Raw genomic sequence first — 12,500 nt, forward strand, 5'->3', positions numbered from 1 at the left:
ACTGCAGCACACCAGACCACAGTTCCTCTCTTTTCTAGAATCTTCCTTCATTTAAGAGACTATCTGCCCTCTACAACCTCCCCCATCCAGTCCAAGGACGAGAGGACACAGAGCTCCACGGGTCCACATTAGGCGCTAACAGGCCTGCATCGGTGGCTAAATCAGCCAAACGACAGGCTCATCAGTACAGAGCCCAGATCTGTAAGGTCTACCAGAGAGACATGGAGAGCTTCATCCATCTCACTCTCTCCCTTACTCATCTCTGTCTCGTTCTCCCTCTCTTGCTCTCTGATGTAATATAAGGGGTAATATATAGAATATAATTGGTTTCTGTCTTTGAGTGTGTATGTGTGTATGTGTGTGTGTTTAAAACATGTTGCCTTCTGTCTGGAATTCCCAATGTAGCACTCACCTGTCACCACTCAATGATGAAGGATTGCATCCTCTGTCACCCACGTACATGGCTTCGAGTTTCTCTCTCTCACACACACAATTGTGTATTTATCAGCACGGTATTGCTTGTTACCCCTCTTAAACACACACACACCTTGGGCCAAATGTAGTCATCTAGCACAATGTACGCACAACGTGCACCCATTTTCTTCAAAGATCTTAATGTCAGTCATCAGCATAAAATCATGTCCACTCGCACAGTGATCCTTACAGGGGTCAGGCCACGACTGAAATGGGTCAGAGAGGCATGAACATCTTTCAGGTAACCCTCCCTGTGGAAGGAGCAGTTGTGGATGAACTTGAGATTATCTTGCAGCTCATCCTGCTGGTGTATTAGGGGAGTCAGCTGCCATGGGATAAATCAGTGCCAACAATAAGAAAAGGGTGTGAATAAACGCTCGGGGAGATGAAGAAATAGTGCTGTGACCAATTAATCTCACACACACAACTACACCAACGTTTTTCAAAAGGAAACACACAATCAATTGAAGGTTGGTGGTTGCTGAAGGTTACACATTCAGACACCATCTGGGCTATTGTGTGTGTGTGTGTGTGTGTAGCGCTGGAGTTTCTCCTTGGTCCCTCTACTGTCTGTGCTAAACACTTCCAGGCTGTCGTTTCCCTTCTCGCCAGCTCTTCACCTCTGCCTTGTGACCTATCTCTCTCTCTCCCTCGGCTCTCTCGTCTCTCTCGTCTCTCTCGTCTCTCTCTCTCTCTCTCTCTCTCTCTCTCTCTCTCTCTCTCTCTCTCTCTCTCTCTCTCTCTCTCTCTCTCGTCTCTCTCGTCTCTCTCTCTCTCTCTCTCTCTCTCTCTCTCTCTCTCTGCCTGACAGACTGCCATCCATCACTCAAAGACCTGCATAAGCCCCTGAAGGAAAGCTGAAGGTAAACGACAGGTATTTAGCAGACGTTGTTATCTGAGGCGACTTAGACAGCCTGCGGCGATTGGGACCCGCGGTGATGCTTGTCGACACACCCCCACTTCCCCATGAAGAACTACACACATTAGGGTTCAGTACTCCAGCCTTTACATAAACTGTCAGGTTTCTGAATTAACATTGAGTTCTCGTGCGTAGTTTTGTAGTTCAGCTTTTTATTACAGTTAAAGTCCTTGGTAAATGACAGGCTCAACAGGTGAACGTGATTTTTTGGAATAGAAAGCACTAATGAAGCACTAATGTCACCAAGTTGTAAAACACAAGCATATCTGTCACATTTTTTCTATTTATTTATCAACTAATTTCATGTTTAAGTCAGTTATGCTTACTAAAGATGACCAGCATTCACCAAATTAACCAAAAATCAGCCACTATATCTGAATACAGTATGAAGCCACTTTGGTGACAGGGCTTTCTGGTATGGGTTACTGCGGTAATAACGGTAAAATGAAGCTCGCATCATCAATACTTCACCAAAGCCAGAGGGAAGCCCAAGAGCCATCTCCATATCATTCATTTTATGCTTATATATGCTCTACTAGTATACCCTCCCCCCCGCCTTTATTTTCTAAGGCAAGAAGTAAAATGATGTTCTCGCACAACCCCTAATGCAAACACACACACACACGTTTAGGCAAAGTGCACCTAATGCCATAGCAACTCCATAAACGTCTTCACAAACAAAGGCAGCACAACACTTTGATGGATGTGTGTGTAAGCCCTAGCTTATACTGGACAGAGAAAAATGTGTGTTTAAACAATGGGTTTTGCCTTTGTTGGCTGGCTGACTAACTGACACACTCACACACACACACAGACACACACACAAGTGTTCTACAGTGGTGACGAGATTAGGAGTTAAAAACTGGGGCAGTTTTTTGTAAAGGCCCACACACTCACATCATGGAAACCAAACTGCCACAGACCCGGCACATAAAGCACACACACACACACACACACACACACACACACACACACACACACACATGTTACAGTGCAGCAACCAGCAGGTTCCTGCCTGTACACACACTACCATTTAAACCCACCATCCCACACAGCGTGGCATGACATGACCCATTTCCAGGATCTCGATGACGAGTTCACCTCCTGCGCGTCTTCCTCTGTGGCTGGAGCGCCACGCAGGAGTTTACAGTGGACACACAGCAGGGCCTCCTCTGTGCAGATCAAGGACACTGATACCACCCAACCAGGCAGGTGATGGCCAGCTCCATCTCTACCACCTCCTCTCTGCTCTCTCTCTCTCTCTCTGTCTTCCATCCCTCCTTCAGGGCCCTCTATCCATCACTGTTCTCTACACCTCTTTTCTGTGTTCCATCTCTGTCTAACTCTCCAATCTCGCCCTCTCCTTGTGACCCATTCCCCCTCTTTTCTGGAGACTGCTTTCCATCACTGTCTTTAGTGCCTCCTGTCCCTCTCCTTCTTTCTGCTCCCTCTCCATTTACCACTCGCCCTCACCTTTTCAATCCTTCCATTATCCCTCTAAGCTACCTCTTCTCCCTCTCTCTCCTTCCCCATTCCTTCTCCCTCTCTCCCTCCCTCCCTCCTTCTCTCTCTCTCCCTCCCTCCCTCACTCCCCCCCTCTCAGGGGCCTGTTGTGGCTTGCAGAAGGTCAGTTGGTGCAGCTCAGTCTATTGAGAGGGAGGAGAGGTGGAGCTCAGTCTATAGAGAGGGAGGAGAGGTGCAGCTCAGTCTATAGAGAGGGAGGAGAGGTGCAGCTCAGTCTATAGAGAGGGAGGAGAGGTGCAGCTCAGTCTATAGAGAGGGAGGAGAGGTGCAGCTCAGTCTATAGAGAGGGAGGAGAGGTGCAGCTCAGTCTATAGAGAGGGAGGAGAGGTGCAGCTCAGTCTATAGAGAGGGAGGAGAGGTGCAGCTCAGTCTATAGAGAGGGAGGAGAGGTGCAGCTCAGTCTATAGAGAGGGAGGAGAGGTGGAGAAGCTTTGCCTCTAGGGCAGACCTTTTCACCAGCTGCAACCAGACAGGTCTGACGAGAGCAGCCCAACGCTGACATGTTTACAGCCTTTAAAGACACCACAATGAACAGTACGCACACACGCAGACACACACACACACACACACACACACACACACACACACACACACACACACACACAAGACTTTATCTCTACCACACAAGCCAACTAAGTCGACTCGACCCTCTCCAAGAACTTACCATAGGCAGTGCAAACACACACAAACACGCTCACACACACATTCTTTGACATGGGACAGTTATGTACAGCACACTGCCAACATAAACACACACACACACACACACACACATACACACACACACAGGAGAGGCATGTGGTCAATCAGAGGCCAAGGTTGCAAAGTAAAGTTACAGAGTGCTGTGATGACAGTTAGGAGGAGAAGAAACAGCTGAGGGAAAGGAAGCTGTAGAAAACACACACACACACACACACACACACACACACACACACACACACACACACACACACACACAGAAGATTGGCCTCTCAGATCTCAGTATGTGTTGATATTGAGTTCAGTCTGATCAACTTCAGAGGAAGTGGTGCCTGGTGCATGTGTGTGTTTGAATGTGAAGGATATGGGTGTGTGCACGTGTGTGTGTGTGAGTGAGTGATATGGGTGTGTGTGTGTGAGATATGGGGGTATGTGCGTGTGTGAAGGATATCATAAAATATTATCTCTCATGCTAGCTTTTTCAGGTGTGTATTCCCATTGGCCTTAGAATGTGACCTCAATCTGACCCAATGAGAACTGTAAACGGCCCTGAAATGACCGCATGCATAAAAGCACATGAAGATTTACAATTTACCACGTATGAATGAGGCTCAGTTCGGAAGTGAGAAGATGTGGTTCCACGCAACCCTTTACTGTTCAGACTGGCGCCAAAAGATCTGATCTTGTGCCACATGTAGGGAAAGAATCGGATTATTCCAGCAGCAGTCTGAACACAGCCTCAGATGCTCACTGGCACTCATCTCTCTCCCCCCCCCCCCCCCCCCTCACCTTTTCAATCCTTCCATTATCCCTCTAAGCTACCTCTTCTCCCTCTCTCTCCTTCCCCATTCCTTCTCTCTCTCTCCCTCCCTCCCTCCTTCTCTCTCTCTCCCTCCCTCCCTCACTCCCCCCCTCTCAGGGGCCTGTTGTGGCTTGCAGAAGGTCAGTTGGTGCAGCTCAGTCTATAGAGAGGGAGGAGAGGTGCAGCTCAGTCTATAGAGAGGGAGGAGAGGTGCAGCTCAGTCTATAGAGAGGGAGGAGAGGTGCAGCTCAGTCTATAGAGAGGGAGGAGAGGTGCAGCTCAGTCTATAGAGAGGGAGGAGAGGTGCAGCTCAGTCTATAGAGAGGGAGGAGAGGTGCAGCTCAGTCTATAGAGAAGATCTGATCTTGTGCCACATGTAGGGAAAGAATCGGATTATTCCAGCAGCAGTCTGAACACAGCCTCAGCCCCCCCCCCCCCCCCCCAGTGTGCCAGTGTGCCAGCCCTTGGGGGTTCGGTTAATTTCCCTGGGTGAGAGGCACGCCGAGGTGGAGGGCTGTGGACATGAACACCTGTCCAGCCAGGCCTCTTCACAGCAGGCTCATTTATCTCTGCTAACGCATCAGACCATGAGGACGAATTACATAGGCCCCAGAAGGACACACACACACACACACACACCAACCACTTAGCCTTCTAGTTACAAAGACCTGTTCTTCTCCCTCTACCTTCTCCCTCTTTGACTGACTCTCAAACATGCTTTTGTCTCTCTTTCGTTCTGAGAGAGACACACACACACACACACACACACACACACACACACACACACACACACACACACACACACACACACACACACAAGGACCTTGTCTGTAAGTCTTCCTCTCTCCTGCCCAATCTCTCTTTTTCCAACCCCCTTTGTAAATTTTTCTTAACCTTAATCTTGTGAATAGACATTCTATTTCTCAACCCTTTTAATCACTCTTTCTTTCCCTCCGTCTGCTCCGTCTCTCTCTCCCTCCCTCCTTCCTCTTTTTTTCAATCACTATCCCTTCATACCTGCTGGGGCCATTCTCCTAATTTGGCTCAGCCAAGGCAATCCATTCATTCGTCCTCTCTTTCATTTCTTTCTATCATTTCTTTCATCCTCCTCTCTCTCTCCACGCATGGATCCATCCCAGCGGAGTGAGCATAACACAGACGCGTGGCTCGGCTGGTTTCCGTGGCAGCAGTGCTGGGATGTGCGAGCCTGCTGAGAGACTAGAAGCAGTGCTGCAACTTCTGCTCTTTATTAAAAGGAGGTAGAAAAACACACACACACACACACACACACACACACACACACACACAAAGGTGTCCAGTGTTTCCTACCTATGAGCCACTGCTTTCTGAGAGGCAGGCTAACGGATGATGCCGTTTCTCTGCAGCTGGTGTGCCATGCACACGCACACACACACACACACACACACACACACCTGTCCCGGCAGCCTCTGGTAAACAACAGCACAGCAGGCTGTAGCTGTGTGTAGCTGTGTGTGTGTGCTCCCAGGGAGCGGTCAAACAATGCACAAGTGCCCCCGCCCCCCCCCAGACCCTAAATTTGTGCTTCCATTTGTGTTTTAGTGTAGCCAAGCCGATAGGGCTGGTCAGAGCAGCACAACTCTCATGACCAGGAACCCCTTCGCTACCGGGAGCTAGTCCTACAGCTCTACAGAACACCTAAGCCAATCAAGGTTCACGAGAGCCTCTCCAAAGGAATCCCTAAGGCACTGACCTCAAACAGTGTGATCCTTAACAGTGACACAAACATCATCTGCTTATCTCTGACAGAGAGAAAGAGAAAGAGGGGAGATTTAAAGCAGATTTTAAAAAGAACTTTCACTGGTGAAGAAATTCCCCCCACAACAGCCTCATGGGTTCTGGCAGCCTCTCTGACGGCCTTATCAGCGGGGAGAGGCTGAAACATTGATGGCCTTCTCACGTCTCCTCAGATCCACCACGGCCACATCCTGGGAAAAACAACCTGGAATTGCTGCCGAGAAGCGCAGGAGAGGAAAGGGAATTGGAGATGAGTGGAGAGGCCTTGAACACACACCAGTGCCTTTGATGGTGGATCTTCAAGGATCCTGGAAGGAGGAAGGGGGCAGATGATCTACTTCAGACTAAGCACAGATCCACGAAACAAGGTGCTCAAACGCAGGGCTTTCTGGAGGAGACTGGCTCAAAGATCCAACAGGAGAGGAGAGGAGAGGAGGAGAGCAGACAAGCAAGCAAGTCCATAGAAGTTTTACTACGACCTTCAAGGGAGTTACAAACCAAGGCCTCTTCTGACCCAACTTTAAAAACTCAACTTTTAAATGAATCAAAACAAACATGAACAATAACCTTCATGACAGCTAGATGCCATGGTGGAGAGTGGAGCCAAACCAAACCCACAGACACACAGACACACACACACACACACACACACACACACACACACACACACAGCTCCTCTAGTTCACCTTATCTTCTACTACTTGGAAAGCTGGGTCTCATGGTCTAAAAGCCAGCGGCAGCAAAAACACTACACTTGAAGTGTATGTGGGTGACTTGCATACCATTGTGCAAAATGAAGTAAGTAATGTAAAAGAAAGTACATATAAATGAATGTATGCGATTCAGTTTGAATCCAAGTCAATGTGAACATATTCCAGTTTCCCAGCTAACTACAACTGATCGTCTGATCGCAGGGGGGACACTATGACTCTGATGCTGATCTGGGCCACATCAGGGCCACATGTGTTCCTGAGTCAGACACTGCCTTGGGGACGGGCGGATCTGTGTGTAGGGTCATCTCCGGCAGCAGCAGCTGTGGAGACTAATGAAGAAGAATGGCCATGGAGGACACACACACACACACACACACAATCACGCTTCCACCTCTGGAGTTCGTTAGCTGCGGGCCAGCCAGATAAACAATGGCCCTCCTCGTTATTCCCACAGCGCTGGGCATTTTTCATGTTGCCATCGCCGCTATAGTCTCGCTAACAGCTGGAAAGGGATGACGGGACAGGACGGGCAAAACACAGCGAGAGGGAATTACACACCAGAGAGACGGACTGGGACTGGAAAGCAAAGCTTCTCACAAACACTTGATGTGAGAATGCATGAAACCGCACAGGGGAAATATAAATCACATCGCAAAACAATCAAATCACTATCTTTTTTTTTTAATATATATATTTATAGACACGAATAAAGACAGCTTGAAATATACATATGTATAGATGTGAATTTCAATCACTTATTTCTCAGCCCTGGACGTGAGTGTGTGCCAGGGAGATTGCGAGTGAGTGTGTTCACTGTACTTGACAGAGTAAGTGTGCACTAATCATCGTGAATAGAAGCCAAAATTGTGCTTGTCTCTTCAGGTACAAATCTAGGCACACTGTTTTCAAGGCCATTTGCGGAGGACGTTTTTGACATAATTGGAGCGTTTCTCCTCACATCTCCTGACAGGCGGCGTTTCGTGTCTTGATCACAGATCGAGCCACGCAGGCTTTACACACAGAGGGGGAGTTTTGCTTCGGAGAAGTCAAAATAACCTTCACGATAATTACAGTGGAAAGAGGTTGATGCGGGTCACTTTCCCCTCGACTGTGCGGTGTGGTGCTTGACCTCGACATGACTGATGGCTGTGATGTCTTACATGAGCCTTTGCACGGTTTCAGCAAACACAATGGCTCCTTTCTCTACACACACACAACCTGTCTCAGCACATCACTCGTCACACACTTTTGCATTCGCACATTCAGGCAGTCTGCCATGCTGGTTTCAACAGAGTTGCCTACACACACACACACACACACACACACACACACACAGTCACTCAACAAATATGCGCACACACACACACACCCACAACTCCCCTGTAAGTCCTTATCAAGCCTTACTTACTACTGCCGAGGATGAGTCACGTTAGGGGACGCATGATGTACCACGACTCATACCTCTTCAGAGGGTCGTTCACAACCCCATAGTGAGACCAGAGTGCTGTGTGTTGGACAGGTGACTGATTCAGATTTCCAGCTGAAAGTGTCCCATGATAGAAAGAACCATCCCAGCAGGTGAGATGTTGTTGGTTGTTGTACATCTGCACTAAATAACCTGGCGGTTCCCTAGATCCAAAGTCTCTTCTTCGGACTGATGTTTCACTGGAATACTGATAATGCTAACTCTTTTCCTATCCCGGCGTTCTAACACCAAACATCCACAGAGACCATCTTCTAGCAGCATCTAGGTGTTCTGGTGGGACTTACCACGTTTGCTGGGACCTGCTCCATCTTGGCAGCGGGCGTTCCCGGTCGTGGGTAGAACTGATTGATGAAGAGGCTCGGGAAGCGGTACTTCTGCACCAGATCCAGCGTCTCCTGGAAGTCTGCCTCGGTCTCGCCGGGGAAACCACAGATGATGTCTGTGGCGATGGTGATGCCAGGAACCCTGGAGGTAAGAGACGAAAAGAGAGGAGAAAGAGACGAGGAAAAAAGGAAGAACAGATACAAGTAGAGTATTTAAATAGAATTTTTTAAATCAAAATGAGGCAGCAAACTGACATACCTTTGGTGTGTGTGTGTGTGTGTGTGTGTGTGTGTGTGTGAGTGAGACAGATAATGGGGAACAGTGATCTTTATATCATAATTTCTGCAATAGAGGGTGGGCTCCCCAGTGTTTCGGAGAAAAATGTAGAAATGATGGGTTTGGGTGTAAAAAGACGAATGTCTGTCAGGTTTGGGTCCAGCTCGAGTACAACTCTCTCAGACTTGGGTCGGGTTCAGACAGACCCCTGCAGCACTCTGGTCAGCATACACAAATGAGGACCATTACCTCTTTCAAGTTCTTATTAGCAACCTGATCATTATTGGCTATTGATTATTGGCTCCTAAAAGACTGAATGAGAGCCAATGCCGGGGCCATGGATCCATGAAATCCATTGATCCGATCCACACATATTCATTCATTATTGATCTGCTGGCAAGGGGAAGTAAAGATCTAAAGAAGGAACTCTTTTCCATGGGTCCTAGAACACATTTTTTATTTTAGAAATCTATCCTTTTCTTTTCAAAAAAAGCAAGCCTCATTGGTTTTCAGGACCAGCTTATTTGCTGTTTGTTGAATTGACCGACACAGAAATCTGGCCTTAGGGGTTGAGATAAGTAAGGGGATACGATGTGTCTTTGAACTCCAGGCTGGGCTGCTGTGCATTAACATAAAACTCATTCAATTGTTTTCACTTCATGTCTTAAATAATGCTGTGCGTTTAGCTGATACTTAACCAACTCAGAGTACAAGAAAGGTATACACTTCATCCAGTAAATCGGTGTGTTTACTTGGAGTTAAAGCCTGTGACCTTGGGGTTGCAAACACGTTGCTCAACTTGCTGGAACACTGGATGCTGGGCTGGCTCTGTGCTGTTTTCATTAGAGTCTGCCTCCAAGACAAACTCTTCTCTCGCTCCTTTTCATCTTCCATTCACTCCCAGTCTCTCTGTGTCCCCCACTCCTATTTGTCTGTCTGTCTGTCTGTCTGTCTGCCTGTTTTTATGTGTGTGTGTGTGTGTGTCTGTCTCGCTCCTCTTTTGACGCTCCTTCTGCCTTGCATACTTCCTCCATCTCTCTCTCTCTCTCTCTCTCTCTCTCTACGTCTTTCTCTCTCTACCTCGCTCTCTCTCTTCTACATATATTCATCTTCTCCTAGAGCGGACATTGCTTCATTGCAGATATTTATCTTGCGTTATTGACAAACCCCGGCATAATGTGCATGTTTAATCACGTTTGGACTGCACTGCCAAGGCAACAGATAACCTCTGACCTATTGACAAGCTTCCTCAGTTTCCACACATTAATATTCACAGTGGCCACAGGCACTTAGAAATCTTTGACCTTTAAACACAAACACACATACACACAAAGTGAAAGCCTGCCAGAAGACTTCTACAATAAAGCCTTAAATGTGTAATAGTGTGTGTTTAAGTGGCACGTATTTGCTCGCTTAAGAGTTAGAGCTTTTAGTTTTGGCAGCTTCCCCAATGGCATATTTCGCAATGGTGATACAGCATTATAACGTTAGCCTCTATTGGGAAATCGAAACGGACACGGATCCCTTCATTTGGGCAAAAACAACAACAATAACAACAACAAAAAACAAATAAGAACAAAATGTACACACAGTGGCTAATCAAAGGAAGAATAAGCCGACTGCTGCCGACTGCTGCCATCACAGCTGCTTGTTCTTCAAAACAACATGAAGTTCAACACGAGAATAACATCAGTGCATGTCTCTGGAGCGCTGGGAGAGAAACACACTGAAAGGCACTCCTCAGCTTTTCAGCGGCTGAACAACGGGCCTGTGCACAAGGCCACGCGTCTGAAAGAGCTGTGCAGACCTCCGGAGAAAGCTGGAGGAAGTGCACTATACGGCAGATGGAGGACCAAACATCACGTGTATTAAGTTATTCCCTTTTAAGAAAAGGCATATTCGTATCATGCAAAGAGATTGGACGATATTTAATAGATGGCAGACCTTGAAGATATGAAGTGGATAGCCTTGAAACTGGAAAAAAAAACATTTCCTTGACAAGAGAGGATACATATATATGTATACATCACCCCAGCTTCAGCTGCCTCAACTGCCTCCTCTAGGGGGACAGACAAGAATAAAGAGGCTTTGAAGGGGGTGAGAGGTTGGGGAGAGGCGAGGAAGACCATACACAGCTACTCCTGGATTCAGAAGGACTTGGTTATTACACAGCTACCATAAGCAAACATGGAAGAGGCCATGTTTAGCTAAATGCTAGTGCCAGGTTTAGCTAAATGCTAGCGCCAGGTTTAGCTAAACGCTAGCTCCAGGTCAAGCTAAACGCTAGCATCCATCATGTTTGACTAAAGGTTAGCGCAATACTACAATCACCACTGGACTAAGAATAGTGTTGACTAGTACAACATCTATGCAGTTCTATGCAGGCTGCACGCTAGCATGCTAGTACACCACTAGCACCAGAGCTACAAATGTTGGGGATAGATTCAAATACCGCTACACCCTGAATAATCAAAAACAAACAGCCCACTGAGTGGAACAGGACCTCACAGAGATAGCATGTTTACTGTTCCAGTCCTAAACTGTCTCCGTCGAGGCTTAGGAGCAATCTAAAAGAGATAAGGTATCGATCAACACACCGCTAGCCTGTCCACGGGCATGATCAGACATAAGTGACGCTCATAAGCGATGTCTTGAAAAGCTAGAGAATGAAAAGCACTTGTTCCTCCACCTGTGAGGCACCTCGGCTTTGAATGACACTGATGTTACGGACACTGAGTACCGCTCTGCTTCTTGTTGTGTTCTTGCACATTCTCCTGGTTGTACCTGCAATTGATTTTTTGTTTTCAAACCATCCCTCCACCATGTGCAGTTGGTCCAGCAGATAAAATGGAAAGCACATCTCAATGAGACAACGGAAACAAATGTGCCATTCAGTTCTGGAGAGCTTTATGATTCATGGAGGGCTGTATGAGTGTGTGTGTGTGTGTGTGTGTGTGTGTGTGTGTGTGTGTTCACGCATGAGTATGTTTTCAAGTCTGTTATTATTCTTTTTTATGAAAGAGGTGTGAGAGGCTGATGGGCCTATGCTTTTATGCTTTGTTGGAATTGTCAAAAAAGATTGCAGCGCCTTTTGGAGTGGAGAAAGAGAGAGGGGATAAGGAGAGGGGGACAGTGAGAAAGGGAGAAAGATAGAGAGAAAAGAGGAGGCATGTTCCACTGCCATTATAGAAGACCACTGATACCACCCCGACTGTGCTGTAGTAATGACGTTAGGTACAATAAAACACTCCTATACACACTCTTACACACAGTACACACACACACAGTACACACTCACTTACAGAGAGAGAGAGAGAAAGCACTGGCGTTGTAAGAAAAGGGTAGAAAAGTGCAGCTGGGATTGTTGGCCTTGATGAAAGCTGTAATACGGAGATGGAGGGAGACAAAAGCAGACGGACGAGAGGTAGAGGATGTGGACAAAAAGGAAGAGGAGGAGGCGGGAGATGTGAGCTGGGCCGTCATTGGACCTCTGCCAAACAATGAGAC

At 47.3% G+C, this 12,500-nt stretch overlaps 1 protein-coding gene across 2 annotated transcripts in view; it reads right to left on the minus strand.

Annotated features, from left to right (window-relative positions):
- Positions 1–12,500, minus strand: part of cdkal1 (CDK5 regulatory subunit associated protein 1-like 1) — a 250,054-nt gene that overhangs the window by 52,805 nt on the left and 184,749 nt on the right. For both annotated transcript variants that reach the window (XM_080857466.1, XM_080857467.1), the window contains exon 11: positions 8,678–8,858. In XM_080857466.1, coding sequence (XP_080713592.1) covers positions 8,678–8,858 — 181 coding nt within the window. The remainder of the gene's footprint in view (positions 1–8,677; positions 8,859–12,500) is intronic.

The sequence above is a fragment of the Sprattus sprattus genome, assembly GCF_963457725.1.
Source record: "Sprattus sprattus genome assembly, chromosome: 19".
NCBI classification, from domain to species: domain Eukaryota; kingdom Metazoa; phylum Chordata; class Actinopteri; order Clupeiformes; family Clupeidae; genus Sprattus; species Sprattus sprattus.